The following is a 15,908-nucleotide window of genomic DNA, read 5'->3' on the forward strand; positions in this document are numbered from 1 at the left end:
GCTTTGAACTCCCGAACTGACTCAAATGATCCGCGAACTCGCTCTGAACTCCCGAACTGACTCATGATTCGCAATCATTTCAGAGCTGTAACAACAATACTGTGAAACCATGTTATGTTTGCTTAAGGTTATCATACCATCAAAATCTCATACTGGCCCATGACTAATAAATATATATATATATTCCATTTGTTGTTATTAACATGGAATGCATTAAAAATTACATCAAGGTTTCCCAAACTAGGGTTTGTGACTTTAATAAAAAGCTAATTAATTAAATCATAAAAAATGATACATTAAAATAAATAATTTTAAAGCCAATCAAAATAAAATCTTACTAAAAAAAGTTTAACATTTCATTTGTTTACCTGCATGTCATGTGGACATAACCAACATCAAAGAATCATGAACATGCAAATGTGATAATTATTAAAATATATTTTTTTAAATCTCAGGGGTACTTCAAGTAAATATATTTGGTGAAAGAGGATCAGATGACAAAAGTTTGTGAATTTGTGTGTTTTAATGTGTTTGAAAGACAAACGCCTTCCAAATACACAGTAACACATGGTTAAATAAACTACAGAGTGATGATTCAAATAAAAATCAATGTGTTCATCAGTAGTTGATGCAATGTTGAAACACTTCTTAAACCTGAAATGATTTTTATAAATCAATCTTCAAATGCTGTCACTGACAATGCAATGCTGCAATCTGGAAATAGTGGAATAACTATTAGGAATTTCACTGTTATCATATTTTTCTTTGTTTCACCAGTTTTCATATTATAGACAGACTGAGTGCATAAGTCTTTGGTGTTATTTTATATAATAAAAAGCCTAATAAATCAGCACATTACATGAGATTAAATAAACCATGTGTATGAGTCCACATTCTGTTGCTTTGTGTTTACTGGTGAAAGAGCAATACCTGAAACACAAAAGTGCATTTCTCAAATAACAACAAACTTTACGATTATAATTTTGAGCAAAAATAATTCTGATCGGTTTAGCCGTTATACAACCTGACTAAAATGCTCATACATTTTGTTGTCTTAAACTTGACTAAACTAAAACAGGACAGGGTTGACTAAATAGGATTACTAAAATGTACATTTGAGTAAAATGAAGACTGAATTAAAAAATGGCTGCCAAACTTATTACTGCTGTGCGGTTAATTAATAATAATCTTACTGCTAAAATGTCAAGTTTTCATTGACAAAAACTAGACTAAAATGTTGAGACTTTCAGTCGACTAAAACTAAACAGGATAAGGTTGACTAAATATGATAAAAACTAACAAGGACATTTAACTGGTTCCTTCATTATATTTCTCTACACTTCTTCTAATCTCACACACTATTTAGGCTGATAGTATGAACATTGAGACACAGGGCATGTCTTTATAAATGGAGAACTGAATCATTGACTCAAATGATTAAAAATTCACAAACACAAATCCTTCAGTAACGAAACACTGCTGTGTGTTGCTCAGAGAAGCGTTTTCATTAACTAAATGGAGCATAAACAGTCAATTTTGACAATATATCAAATATTGAACTAACATGTATATGAACTACTCATTTCAACGCTTTAAAATGTTACATTTGGTTGTGTCATGTTGCCTAACTGGGCTGTATGGGTTATGTTTCTTCTGTGTGCAGTTGTGTTCATTTGTTTTGATTTCTCCAGGAGATTCTCTCTCAGACAGACTGTGTGAACTTCAACTGTGATCTTGTTGTTACTGATCCGTTATAAATCACCGTTTACACAGAATGTAATAAAATCAGAAACATCATAGTAGGAGTGAACATGTGACCCACCACTGATGAAATCCATATTATATATATACACACACAAACATTTTTGAGCCTCATTACTGAAGGATGAAGAATAAACACAACCTGTTAGTTCTTCAGTGTGTTTGGTTCTGCAGGGTTCTAGATCTCTCATGTTCTCTCTGTCCTTCAATAAACTCTGTCTCTGCAGATGTATCTTCTTCATGATGCTTTGATGCTCGTACTTGTAAGCTAATAAAAAAAAGTATTTTTTTATTATTATTAATCTTCTCTTTCATTAATATACAGACAGACAAATATATAAGTTGAGACTTTCAGTCGACTAAACAGTCGAGCAACATAGAAGGACAGCAGCTTGTGAGTGTTTTGTCTTGTTTTCTCATCAGACTAGTGTGTGATCATCATTGCTAGGAAAGTTTTTTGGTTTAAATTGTGTGTGTCTTACTGTGGTTAATACGTGCTGAAAGTGGCGCTTGGTTTTGCGTTTGCCTATCGCGGGACTGCCTGGTTTCGATTAGCTAAATAGTGAGGCGTGGCCAAAGCCAGTGAAAGTACTTAATTAGCTGTTTGGAAAGCACTTATCAGAAGAAACAGTCGAGCAACATAGAAGGACAGCAGCTTGTGAGTGTTTTGTCTTGTTTTCTCATCAGACTAGTGTGTGATCATCATTGCTAGGAACGTTTTTTGGTTTAAATTGTGTGTGTCTTACCCTGGTTAAATACGTGCTGAAAGTGGCGCTTGGTTTTGCGTTTGCCTATCGCGGGACTGCCTGGTTTCGATTAGCTAAATAGTGAGGCGTGGCCAAAGCCAGTGAAAGTACTTAATTAGCTGTTTGGAAAGCACTTGTCAGAAGAAACAGGTGAGCAACATAGAAGGACAGCAGCTTGTGAGTGTTTTGTCTTGTTTTCTCATCAGACTAGTGTGTGATCATCATTGCTAGGAAAGTTTTTTGGTTTAAATTGTGTGTGTCTTACCGTGGTTAATACGTGCTGAAAGTGGGGCTTGGTTTTGCATTTGCCTATCACGGGACTGCCTGGTTTCGATCTGCTAAATAGTGAGGCGTGTCCAGCTGACTTCAATCACAGGTAATCAGGCTAATACAAAGCACTAGGTTTCACCGCGGCAGCGGTCGCGGCAGCCCTCGTGTGAACCCTCTTCGTGTGAAGACCGATGAGTGTAAAGACAATCGACTCTACCTGCGCGACTGCACCGAGCAAGGACACCGACAGGGCACCTGAGTATTGCTTTTCTCTTTTTTTCCACTCTTTGTATAGTTTGTTCTCAAATATATCTTACACTTGTAGTCACTATGTGCTTTCAGATCTCTACTATCACTACAAACACTCGGAGAGCACGCTATGTACGTCGCAGGAAGGCCTGTCTGACAAACCTACCCCATGTCCCTCTGACCTCTACTACTATGCTCTCTATTCCAGTTGGTCTCTGGAACTGCCAGTCTGCAGTTAACAAAGCAGACTTCATGTCCTCTATTGCTACCCATTCCGTTCTCAACCTCATGGCACTGACAGAGACTTGGATCAAACCTGAAGATACTGCCACCCCTGCAGCCCTCTCTACTAATTTCACTTGTTCCCACACTCCTCGTACCACTGGGAGGGGTGGAGGTACGGGTCTCCTTATATCCAAAGAATGAAAATTTGAACGTCAGCCATCACCTACAGGTACTGGTTCATTTGAATCACATGCCATTACTGTAACCCACCCTGTTAAAATCCACTTTGTGGTCATTTATCGTCCTCCAGGTCAACTGGGAAACTTCTTGGAGGAGTTGGATGTGCTGCTATCAAACTTTCCTGAAGATGGTACTCCTCTAGTACTGCTTGGCGACTTCAACATCCACTTAGATAAACCCCCAGCTGCTGACTTCAAAACTCTGCTCACCTCATTTGATCTCAAGCTAGTGTCCACTACAGCGACTCACAAATCGGGCAACCAACTTGACCTCATCTACACGCGTGGTTGCTCTGTGGACACCTCTTCAGTTGCTCCACTGCACACCTCTGATCACTTCCTCATTACTGCTAACCTAGCACTTACTCCTGAAGTGGCACACACTCCAACGCAGGTCACCTTTCGAACGGAACCTACGCTCACTCTCTCCATCTCGCCTATCTGCTGTGGTTTCATCCTCTCTTCCACCATTCTCTCAGTTTTCTGCTCTGGACACGAACAGTGCTACGGACACTCTTTGCTCCACTTTAACATCTTGCTTGGACAACTTTTGCCCACTGTTGTCTAGACCAGCACGCACTGCCCCATCTGCCCCCTGGCTGTCCGAGGTTCTCCGTGAACATCGCTCTAAACTCAGGGCTGCAGAGAGGAAATGGCAGAAATCAAAAAAACTCTACGGACCTCAGTGTGTATCAATCTCTCCTCTCTTCCTTCTCTGCAAATGTCTTTACAGCTAAAACATCCTACTACCAAAACAAAATTAACAGCTGCTGTGACGCTCGGACACTATTCAAGACTTTCTCTTCTCTTCTTAATTTCATTACTGTAACCCACCCTGTTAAAATCCACTTTGTGGTCATTTATCGTCCTCCAGGTCAACTGGGAAACTTCTTGGAGGAGTTGGATGTGCTGCTATCAAACTTTCCTGAAGATGGTACTCCTCTAGTACTGCTTGGCGACTTCAACATCCACTTAGATAAACCCCCAGCTGCTGACTTCAAAACTCTGCTCACCTCATTTGATCTCAAGCTAGTGTCCACTACAGCGACTCACAAATCGGGCAACCAACTTGACCTCATCTACACGCGTGGTTGCTCTGTGGACACCTCTTCAGTTGCTCCACTGCACACCTCTGATCACTTCCTCATTACTGCTAACCTAGCACTTACTCCTGAAGTGGCACACACTCCAACGCAGGTCACCTTTCGAACGGAACCTACGCTCACTCTCTCCATCTCGCCTATCTGCTGTGGTTTCATCCTCTCTTCCACCATTCTCTCAGTTTTCTGCTCTGGACACGAACAGTGCTACGGACACTCTTTGCTCCACTTTAACATCTTGCTTGGACAACTTTTGCCCACTGTTGTCTAGACCAGCACGCACTGCCCCATCTGCCCCCTGGCTGTCCGAGGTTCTCCGTGAACATCGCTCTAAACTCAGGGCTGCAGAGAGGAAATGGCAGAAATCAAAAAAACTCTACGGACCTCAGTGTGTATCAATCTCTCCTCTCTTCCTTCTCTGCAAATGTCTTTACAGCTAAAACATCCTACTACCAAAACAAAATTAACAGCTGCTGTGACGCTCGGACACTATTCAAGACTTTCTCTTCTCTTCTTAATCCGCCGCCTCCACCTCCTCCATCGACTCTTAAAGCGGATGACTTTGCAGCTTTCTTCACAAATAAGACAAGATCCATCAGTGAACAATTCTCCACACCACAGACTGAGGAAAACTTCACAATGACTGATGCACACTCTTTATCCTCCTCTTCCCCACTCTCAGAGATGGACGTCTCCAAAATTCTCCTGTCCAATCATCCTACTACTTGTCCACTTGATTCTGTCAGAGCAAGCAACCCAACTTCTTGTCCAAGCTCTTGTTCTCTCCAGACTGGACTATTGTAATGCTCTCCTGGCGGGCCTTCCTGCATGTACTATCAAGCCTTTGCAAATGATGCAGAATGCAGCAGCGAGGGTTGTCTTCAATGAGCCAAAAAAAGCTCATGTTACTCCTCTCCTCATCAGGTTACACTGGCTACCAGTAGCTGCTCGCATCAAATTCAAGGTACTGATGCTTGCCTACAAGACGACCACTGGCACGGCACCAACTTACCTAAACTCACTGGTTAAATCTTATGTGCCCTCCAGAAGTTAGCGCTCTGCAAGTGAACAACGCCTTGTGGTGCCATCCCAAAGAAATCTCTCACGGACCTTTTCCTGGACTGTGCCCAGCTGGTGGAATGACCTCCCAATCTCAATTCGTACAGCTGAGTCTTTACTCATTTTCAAGAAACATCTAAAGACTCATCTATTTCGCCTGCACTTAACCTACTAACACCAGTACTTTTCCTTTTGTCTTTTTCATTTAATAAAAAAAAAAAAAAAAAAAAAAAAAAAAATTATATACACCTGGCTATGCGTTCTATACTAGACTAACTGAGACTTGTCATGGCACTTGTATACTGTTGTTGTTCTCTTGTTGACCTGACTGCTTCTATTGTTCTCATTTGTAAGTCGCTTTGGATAAAAGCGTCTGCTAAATGATTAAATGTAAATGTAAATAAGAAAAAAAATTAAAAGATGCCAAATATAAGCAATGTAAGAATTTAAAAAGTGGAACAATAAACACACTGCTATACTGCTCATTTCGGTGTACATTCCCCCGTTCAACATCATCAGCAACAGGAACGACGCACTAAATGAACTGTACCAGCACATCAGTGAGCAGCAGACAGCACACCCTGATGCTTTTCTCATCATAGCTGGGGATTTCAACCATGCTGACCTTAAGAGTGTGTTTGCAAAAATACACCAACACATTAACTCTCCAACATGAGGTAATAATATTTTGGACTTGGTTTACACCACACAGAGAGGAGCTTACAAAGCCCTCCCCCTCGGAGCTTCAGACCACATCACTGTTATGCTAATGCCTGCATACAGACCACTCATTAAAGTCGCCAAACCAGTTTACAAACAGATTAAAGTGTGGCCAGAAGGATCATCAGAGGTTCTTCAGGACTGCTTCAACACAACTGACTGGGACATGTTTAAACAGGCTGCCACATGCAATAACACCACTGACCTCCAGGAGTACTCAGAGACTGTCACTGCCTACATCAATAAGTGTATTGATGATGTAATGGTCACAAAAACCATCACTGTCCGGGCCAACCAGAAGCCGTAGATGACAGGGGAGGTCTACAGACTTCTGAAGACTTCAGAGCTGGAGATGAGGTGGGCCTGAGAACAGCTAGGGCCAACCTGTCCCGTGGCATCAGAGAGGCTAAGAGACAGCACTCTAGGAGGATAGCTCATCAATTCAGCGACAGCAGAGACACTAGGAACCTGTGGCAGGGGATACAGACCATTACAGACTACATGCCCCCACCACGGACCTGTGACAACAACATCTCTCTGCTGAACGAGCTGAACACCTTCTTCGCTCGCTTTGAGCAACAAAACAGCACCACTGCACAGAAGACTCCACCTCCTCCCGGCAACCAGGTGATGACGCTGACCCCAGACAGCGTGAGGAGATCGTTCAGCAGGATCAATGCACGCAAAGCTCCGGGTCCTGACAACATCCCTGGGTGTGTACTGAGAGACTGTGCAGCAGAACTCACTGATGTCTTCACAGACATTTTCAACATATCACTGAGTCAGGATGTTTAAAACTACCACCATCATTCCAGTCCCAAAGAAGCCATCTCCATCCTGCTTCAATGACTACCGTCCTGTTGCACTTACCCCCATCCTCATGAAGTGTGTCTCTGAATGAACTCCTTTTGTGGAAGCGTTCTCAACACAACAACGAGCAGAAACACGACAACTAAACTCTAAACATTCACAGCGTTTTATTATAATAGGGTTTACAGTGTATGGTAACAGTCACTTAAAAATATATATTTTATTGAACTAAAAAATATTAAGTTAATTTGACTTAAAAATTTCGATGTTTTTACAGTGCGTGTATGACAGTCCCATTCATAGTCGTTTGTCCTGCTCGCTACCTGAAAAATAAATCATACTAATATGCTGATTTGCTGCTCAAGCATCAAAGTTCATTAAGTTCATTTGCTGACCATTTGACGGTTTCATTTAGATTCATTAATAAAACTAAATGGCCATTGCTTGGATTTAATTTCTATCCAAACGAAATCCTGAATTACACACTACACACTGAGCATACTGTACTCTAGATACTCACCTGTCAGGTGTATGAATATTATAAGATTATATTATCAACATCTGAGCTCTCTCTTGTAAGGAAAGCTGACAATTGACTCATGAAGTGTTTGTCTGTTTAAGTCGAGCATTATCCAGAGAAGATCTTGACTTCACTGATGATTAGCTGTTGTTCTTACACCCTCACCAGAGAAAACATCTGGACTCAGACAACTAGACTCCAAGATCAACAAGCAGAAAACAGAGATGATAACACTGAACACCTCAAACCCCTCAGCAATTAAAGTAGAGGAGCAGACCTCTGTAGAAATGAGGAGTTTGTAGACCTGGGCTTCATCATTAGACGTGATGGAGGACCGACAATGACATCAAGAGACGCATTAGCAAGAGCAGAAACAGCTTTATAACACTGAACAATATGTGGAGGTCCAACACTAGAATGACTCTGTATCAGAGCTGTGTCCTTTCCACCTTACTTTACAGATCTGAATGTTAGAGAACGACAGAAGCCCTTTACCTAACTATCAACTTTCCACATGATGAACCTCCAGAATCCTGCAGATCTTCTGCTCCAAAACATCTCTGACCAACAACTACTCATGCGGCGCAATTAGGAAAGTACAGCACCTTTAGAAATATATTAACTGAGAAACCTTAAAAAAAAACCTGCTGTACATATAATGGGAACATTTCTGTTATTATGCATTAGCTATTTATGCTTTATGTTTCATGTCTACAAGTTAGCCTCTATTTAAAACAATTTAATAATACTTAAAACATACAAGTAAACTTTTCACTTGTTTTTAACTGTATGTGGCATTTTATTTACATGAAAATATAAAAGTGTTAAAAAGAGTAAATGTGTTTGTATATTTAGAGGAGAGTGAAAGACAAATGCTGTTAACTTGTGAAAATGTTTAGTTGATTTGATGAAGGAGAGACTCCATCCACAGAAGACAAAGACTATATACTGGATACATGTACATTAACAACAGACACACAACTAAATATAAAGTAAAATAGAATAATCTGAGCTTCTTCCTCCTCTGTTCCAGCTTTACATTAAACACAATGATCATCTGCTTGAATACTAAAGCAACATTAATCATTCAATATCATGTTTCTAACACACATGCTGCATTATTTGATTGTAAAGTCTGAGTCTCTTCACCTGTATGGATCACATTTACACATTTATCACACATTTATTTCTCCTCATAGACACAGTAGTGAAGCTCTTCTGTGGATCTTCAGCTGATGTTTACTGCTCCTCTCAAGATCACTTCACTTTATGAGATACAGCATTCATCAGCTTCTGGTGATTTAACTCTATCAGGGACTTTATTTACTCTGTAAGGTGAAACGAGAAGATCATCAGAGTTCAGTGGAATAAAGTACAAACTAGTTACTATACTTAAGTCACATAAAGTTTATTATAAAGTATATTTAGTTAAATAAAGTACAAACATTTCAATCACCATTTTTGTTTTGTTTATATTTTGAGTGAAATGTTGCATTAAAGTCCTGTAATCACATTAATTACTGACAATACCTGATTTTGAATATGTATTAATAAAACAATATTTGTGTTTTAAAAATAATAAATTTAGAAGATGAAAAGAGAAACACACACTAACGAGTGTACACCAAATATAATAAATGACAAGGAACAAACACAAATGTGTTTAATGTGTCACTAGTTAAAGCTGTTTGTCCTCTAGTTTAAACATGTTTGTATTGGTCTCAGTAAATAAGTGAAATGATTGCACAGCTCGCTGGAATACTGGATTCTGATTGGTCAGTGGTGACATTCGGAGGTGTGTTATTCATTAGGTGTGTGTCATTAGCAGCATAATAACACACAGTCATACAGTATTTGAGTCAGGCGTTTCTTTGACTTCTCTCGTATAACAGCACCGCGCTCTCACTCGTTTCATTCAAACACAACTGCTATTAGCTTGTGCCTCAGTTACTGACTGGATTTACCCTCAAACCAAACCGCAGGAGATTCCTGTTAATAGTAGACTTGAGGAGACATTGTTCAAAGTGTGTCTTGTTGTTCAAGTTGTTGCTAACTGAGCAGAAGTGTTTAGCTGAATCTAAATTGTGTCTAATTCTTCACCTGTGTGTCAAGAAAGCATATAATAAGTGTGATAATGCAGATGCAGCCGGATGTTATCACAGAATAAGTCTCTTCAGGAGGACACAAGTCCTGATCACCCTGTTGGGTATATTCTGTGATAACAAGCGGCTGGAGGGACGTTATCTCTTACAGAAAGTAAGTGTAAAGTAATGTGACGTGTTGCTTGTCAAAGTAAAAACTCACAAGAGACAGAGACATTGATCATGTGATGCTGGACTACTGTGAGCTGAAGCTGAATCTGCTCTGATTTTACCAGCGTTTTCCTACAATCTGAACAAATCTATTTCAAACTCTAATGATTCACTATTACTGATCTCATTAATAAAGCAGCTGTTGCTGTAGAAAGCTGTGACCGTCTGCTTTTCTTCTCTTTCCTCTTTTGTGTTCAACATTTTTATCAACTTTACTTTTCATTCTGACACAAACCCTTTGAAATAAAGCTTGATGATCATTTGATCAACTCTTTTCACTAATATTTGAAAGTATATATTTGTTCACATATCAGAGGTAAATTAATCTCTATAATATCACAAAGTGAAGTTTACTCACCTCAGTTCACAGTTTGAGTCTCGTAGCACATCAATGAGCTTTTGCTTTGAGTCTCCAATCATATTATATCTCAGATCAAGCTCTTTTAGAAACTGCAGAGCTTTTGTGTTTGTCAAAGAAACATCTGTAATGTCACAGTAACGAAGACTAGAAAGAGACAAACAGAGGAAGAGAGATCATCTTACAAACAAATCATTAAGATGAAGAATCTTTCACAAATATAATGTGAACACATTCATAATGAGATATTGAGTATAAAGTGTTTTGTTGAACTCTTATGTGCTGTTCGTTTGGGGACAACACTCGTGTTGTTTGGGCTCTCCAGAGAACACAGCCAACAAAAGGACTTTTTGTTACAAAATGTGTCATTTATTAATGTTTTTACTCTACATTTATGTAGATTTTTGAAGGATTTATGATATTTTGTAAATGTAAAATATGTATAAATTAAAAATATATTTTAAAATAGGTTTTTATATAAAATAGCTTTTTTATGTAAAATTCAATTTATAAAAGTCCCTCATTCCTAATTGTGATTAATGGGGATAACATGGCTTGTGTGTTTTTCCTCCATCGTGGATGTGCTGGTGTCTCCTCTTCGGACTGTGTGTGTGTTATCTGTGTTGTGACATTTTGACTAATTATGTAACATCATTTATCTGTGAGTTTAATCTTTCTGCATTGTGCACTTCACTTTCATGTATTTTGTGGTCTGAATTGTGGTGGATTTATTGATTTTATTTGATAAATTAAGAAGAGAAAGTATTGATTTGATCATTTCCTCATTCATTTCAATGTGGGTCTCCAGAGAGAGACTTTTTTCACACTAACACACAACCAGATATCAAGCTAATTTAATTTTCTATTTGTAGATCTACCAAGTGTTGACAACCGTACAAAGTCTCATGTCATTTAGATAAAGGGAACATTTGTTTTTATTTCAGCAGACATCATTTGGGGTCTCAAAATACCTTGAACAGCACATAAGAGTTAAACAAAGTGATTTTCATCATTTTGATTCTTGTCTGTGAATGTTACTGACCTCAATCTCTCCAGTTTACAGCGTGAATTCTTCAGTACGTCACATAAGTGATTCAGTCCTGTGTTTCTTATTTGATTCCCACTCAGGTCCAGTTCTCTCAGGTGTGATGGGTTTGATTTCAGAGCTGAAATCAGGATGAGACACTGTTTCTCTGTAATACTGCATCCACACAGACTGAAGACAGAAAGAGAAAACAATGAATCAGACACGTTATGTTCATGTGTGAGTAATTCATCATGTGTTAACACCATACAGTGTAATAATTAATAAAACATTGCCAAAAATCTTATTATATGACCATACAGAAATACAGAAGAAAAAAGATTAAGTAGATTAAGATACAGAATCAACCTGTCAGGAACACAACTGGACACAGATGCAGGTTACAGTGATAGACCAATTTATTCAAAAGTCAAAAAAGAAAAAACTCCCTCCAACGAACAAAACAGGCCGGGAAATGAGGAAAAATGTCCAACAGACTTCATAAGAGACTTCAATGTCCTTGTATAAACACCCGGCGCGGCCGTGTAGAGAGCGGAGAGGGGAGGAAGCCATGAGAAAGCCAGTGACGGAGCAAACAGAAACTCTTCTGAGGAATGCCGGTGCCCGGTCTAGGAAATGAGGGAGGGGAAAAATAGAAAAACAAAACAAAACCAGTAGCAGCAAAAAGGAACGACAGAACAAGGCTTCACAGGATCTGAAAGAATGGCTGCACGGTACTTTTGGCGAACAACGATCTGGCACCGATAGGCGCGACAGACGGGAATAAATAGAGCAGAAGATGAACAGACATTGAATTCAGGTTAGCGGAGTCAAACAATTAGAAGGAGAAACTGTAGTGATGAGGGGGAGGGAGGAACGCCACGTATAGGTGCAAGACGAACAATCAAAACAAAAACAAAACACCATGTGCACAGGAAATGCAGACATATACAGAAACACACACACACACCGAAGAACGGGGTGATCAGACAGCGGACATGACAGTACCCCCCCTCTGACGGACACCACCAGGCGCCGCAGGAAGGGGCTCACCTCGTCGCCGGTAGAAGTCCTCGACCAGTGTCCGATCCAAGATGTCCCGGGCTGGAACCCAGCTCCTCTCCTGTGGGCCATAGCCCTCCCAGTCCACAAGATACTGAAAGCCCCAACCCCTACGTCGGACATCTAGCAACTTCGGCACCGTATAGACCAGGGAGCCATCCACTAGACGGGGGGTAGTGGGGGTTGAGGCAGATGGAACAAGAGGGGAATGGAACACAGGTTTAACCCTGGAAACATGGAAAACAGGGTGCATCCGACCAAGCATGGTAGGGAGCTTGAGCTGCACCGCCGCCGGACTCAGGACTTTGGTGATCCGGTATGGGCCAATGAACCTGGGCGCCAACTTGCGTGAGGCTACCCTGAGAGGCAGGTCCTTGGTGGAGGGCCATACCCTTTGACCACACACATAGCGGGGAGCAGGAGTCCGGTGACGGTCGGCCGCTGCTTTAGTCCAGCCCTCTGCCTTAGCCCTCTTCCAGGTGCGTCGACACCTTCGGACAAAGGCCAAAGCAGACGGGACCGCAGCTTCGGGTTCCTGTGTGGGAAACAAGGGAGGTTGATAACCGACAGAACACTGGAATGGGGACATACCTGTGGCAGAAGACGGAAGGGAGTTACGGGCGTATTCTACCCAGGACAGCTGTTGACACCAGGAGCTGGGATTGTGGGACTCCAGGCAGCGAAGAGTACATTCCAAATCCTGGTTTGCCCGCTCAGACTGCCCGTTGGTCTGGGGATGGAATCCTGAAGACAGATTCGTAGAGGCCCCGATCTGCCGACAGAACTCCCTCCAAAAACGAGAGACAAACTGGGGACCCCTATCGGAGACCATGTTGACCGGAAGACCATGAATCCGGAATACATGATCAACCATCACCTGAGCAGTCTCTTTGGCTGAGGGGAGCTTGGGAAGGGGAATGAAATGGGCCGCCTTAGAGAAACAGTCCACCACCACGGTGTTACCCTTAGATTCCGGGAGGCCAGTGACAAAATCAAGGGCCAAATGTGACCGGGGTGGGAAGGGATGGGCAACGGGTGGAGCAGACCAACGGGAGGCGCATTGGAAGTCTTGTTCTGAGCGCACACTGAACAGGCAGCCACGAACTGCCTGACATCCTTGGCCATGGATGGCCACCAGAATCGCTGACGGATGGCAGCCAGCGACCTCCAGCCTCCTGGATGACAGACCAGCCTGGACGAGTGACCCCACTGGATGACTTCAGAACGCAACCTGGTGGGAACAAACAGATTACCCGCTGGACCCCCCTTCAGCACAGGCCCCTTACGTCTCCTCTACTCGTCTCTCGATGTCCCAAGAGAGAGATGCCACCACCACTCCTTTGGGCAAGATGGTGTCTGCTGACTCCTCCCCCCCAGGAGCCTCAAAGGGACGAGAAAGGGCATCGGGCTTAACGTTTTAGGACCCGGGCCTGTAAGATAGCGTGAAATTTAACCGGCCGAAGAAGAGGGCCCAGTGTCGGGAGCTCAGCCTCCTGGCCGAACGGATATACTCTAGGTTTTTGTGATCCGTCCAGACCAGGAAGGGCCGAGCTGCACCCTCCAACCAGTGACGCCAATCCCCCAAAGCCAGCCTGACCGCCAACAACTCCCGATTACCTATGTCGTAATTCTGTTCTGGGGGACTCAGGTGGTGGGAGAAAGCACAGGGATGCACCTTTCCATCCTTGTGTGACCGCTGAGATAGGTCCGCGCCCACACCGACATCAGAGGCATCCACCTCAACAATGAATTGACGTACAGGGTCTGGAATAGACAAGACAGGAGCAGAGATAAAACGGGACTTTAAGTTATCAAAGTACTCCTGCGCCCCAGTATTCCACTTGAACAGTACCTTGGGAGAGGTGAGTGCCGTTAAAGGTACAGCAATCTGACCAAAGTTCCGGATGAACCGCCGATAGAAGTTGGCAAACCCCAGGAACCGCTGCAGAGCTTTACGAGAGTCGGGAGCTGGCCACTCGGCAACGGCCCTTACCTTACAGGGGTCTGCTTTGATCTACCCCGCAGAAACAATGAACCCCAGGAAGGGAACCGACTGGGCATGGAAGACGCACTTCTCTGCCTTAACATAGAGCTGGTTCTCCAGCAGCCGTTGTAACACCTGGCGAACATGCTGAGTGTGTACCTGCAGAGATGAGGAAAAAAATCAATATATCATCAAGGTAGACGAAGACAAAGCGATTCACCATGTCTCTCAACACGTCGTTAACCAGGGCCTGGAAGACAGCTGAGGCATTGGTCAGACCAAATGGTAGGACCCGGTACTCAAAGTGTCCCGTGGGTGTGTTGAAAGCTGTCTTCCACTCATCCCCCTCACGTATGCAAATTAGGTGATAGGCATTCCGAAGTTCTAGCTTGGTGAAGACCGTGGCTCCCTGCAATAGCTCAAAGGCAGATGACATAAGAGGCAAGGGGTACCTGTATTTAATAGTAATGTCATTCGGGCCTCGATAATCTATACAGGGACGTAAGGAGCCATCCTTCTTCTTGACAAAGAAGAACCCAGCACCTGCAGGAGATGAAGAGGGTCAGATGAGACCAGCCTTGAGGGACTCATTAATATATTTGTCCATGGCCTCTCTTTCAGGGCCTGAAAGGGAAAACAAGTGACCCTTGGGCGGAGAAGTGCCTGGGAGGAGCTCAATGGCACAATCATAAGGGCGATGTGGAGGTAAGGAGGTGGCCCGGGACTTACTAAACACCTGGCACAGGTCGTGGTACTCCACCGGGACCCCCTTCAAATCAGCAGCCTCCACCTGCAAGACAGGACACACAGACACAGGAAAAAGGCAGCACCCAAACAAGACGCAAGGCAAAAGGCAGAGTTGCTGGACCAATCCACGTGAGGGCCATGTTGCACCAACCACGGGTGTCCCAGAACTATGGGAGCACTCGGGGATTCAAGAAGGTACAGCGTGGTCACCTCACGGTGATTGCCCGAGACTATAAGATTGACAGGAGGGGTAGCAAAGGAGACAGTGGTGATCAAAGTGCCATTCAAAGAACGGGCAGAAATAGGTTCAGGAAGAGGAATGGAAGGAATTCCCCAACGGGTGGCTAGAGAGAGATCCATAAAGTTACCCTCAGCTCCTGAGTCAACCAGTGCTGTACAGGAGTTAAGGATATCACCAAACTGAAAGGAGACAGGAAAGAGAGTGCGAGAGGACTGGTGAGCCTTGACTTTTAGCGGGCAGCCTGCTGCGAACTGACCTGATTTGCCGCAATACAGACGTTGCTGTTTCTGTTGAGGAGTGAGCCGAAGGGGCCCAGCTGCATCGGCTCAGGCTCAGTGGTTTCAGTGGGGGGAACAGATGACAACTCCTCAGTCCTCCAGGGTGCACAAACTGCCAGGCACTGATGACGGCGGCGAAGGCGACCCTCGATCTGCAATGCGATGTTGACAAGATCGTCAAAGTCACGTGGCAAGTCCTGAGT

At 42.9% G+C, this 15,908-nt stretch overlaps 1 protein-coding gene across 1 annotated transcript in view; it reads right to left on the reverse strand.

Annotated features, from left to right (window-relative positions):
• Positions 1 to 8,659: 8,659 nt before the first annotated feature.
• The window catches only part of LOC127987559 (uncharacterized), a 1,718,354-nt gene continuing 1,711,105 nt past the window's right edge, over positions 8,660 to 15,908 (reverse strand). Inside the window, exons 82-83 of the mRNA XM_052589927.1 lie at positions 10,370 to 10,516; positions 8,660 to 9,027 (exon numbers count right to left, since the gene is read on the reverse strand). Of these exons, the coding sequence (XP_052445887.1) occupies positions 8,967 to 9,027; positions 10,370 to 10,516 (208 nt within the window). The 3' untranslated portion in view covers positions 8,660 to 8,966. The remainder of the gene's footprint in view (positions 9,028 to 10,369; positions 10,517 to 15,908) is intronic.

This window comes from Carassius gibelio, chromosome B22 (genome assembly GCF_023724105.1).
Source record: "Carassius gibelio isolate Cgi1373 ecotype wild population from Czech Republic chromosome B22, carGib1.2-hapl.c, whole genome shotgun sequence".
NCBI classification, from domain to species: Eukaryota; Metazoa; Chordata; class Actinopteri; order Cypriniformes; family Cyprinidae; genus Carassius; species Carassius gibelio.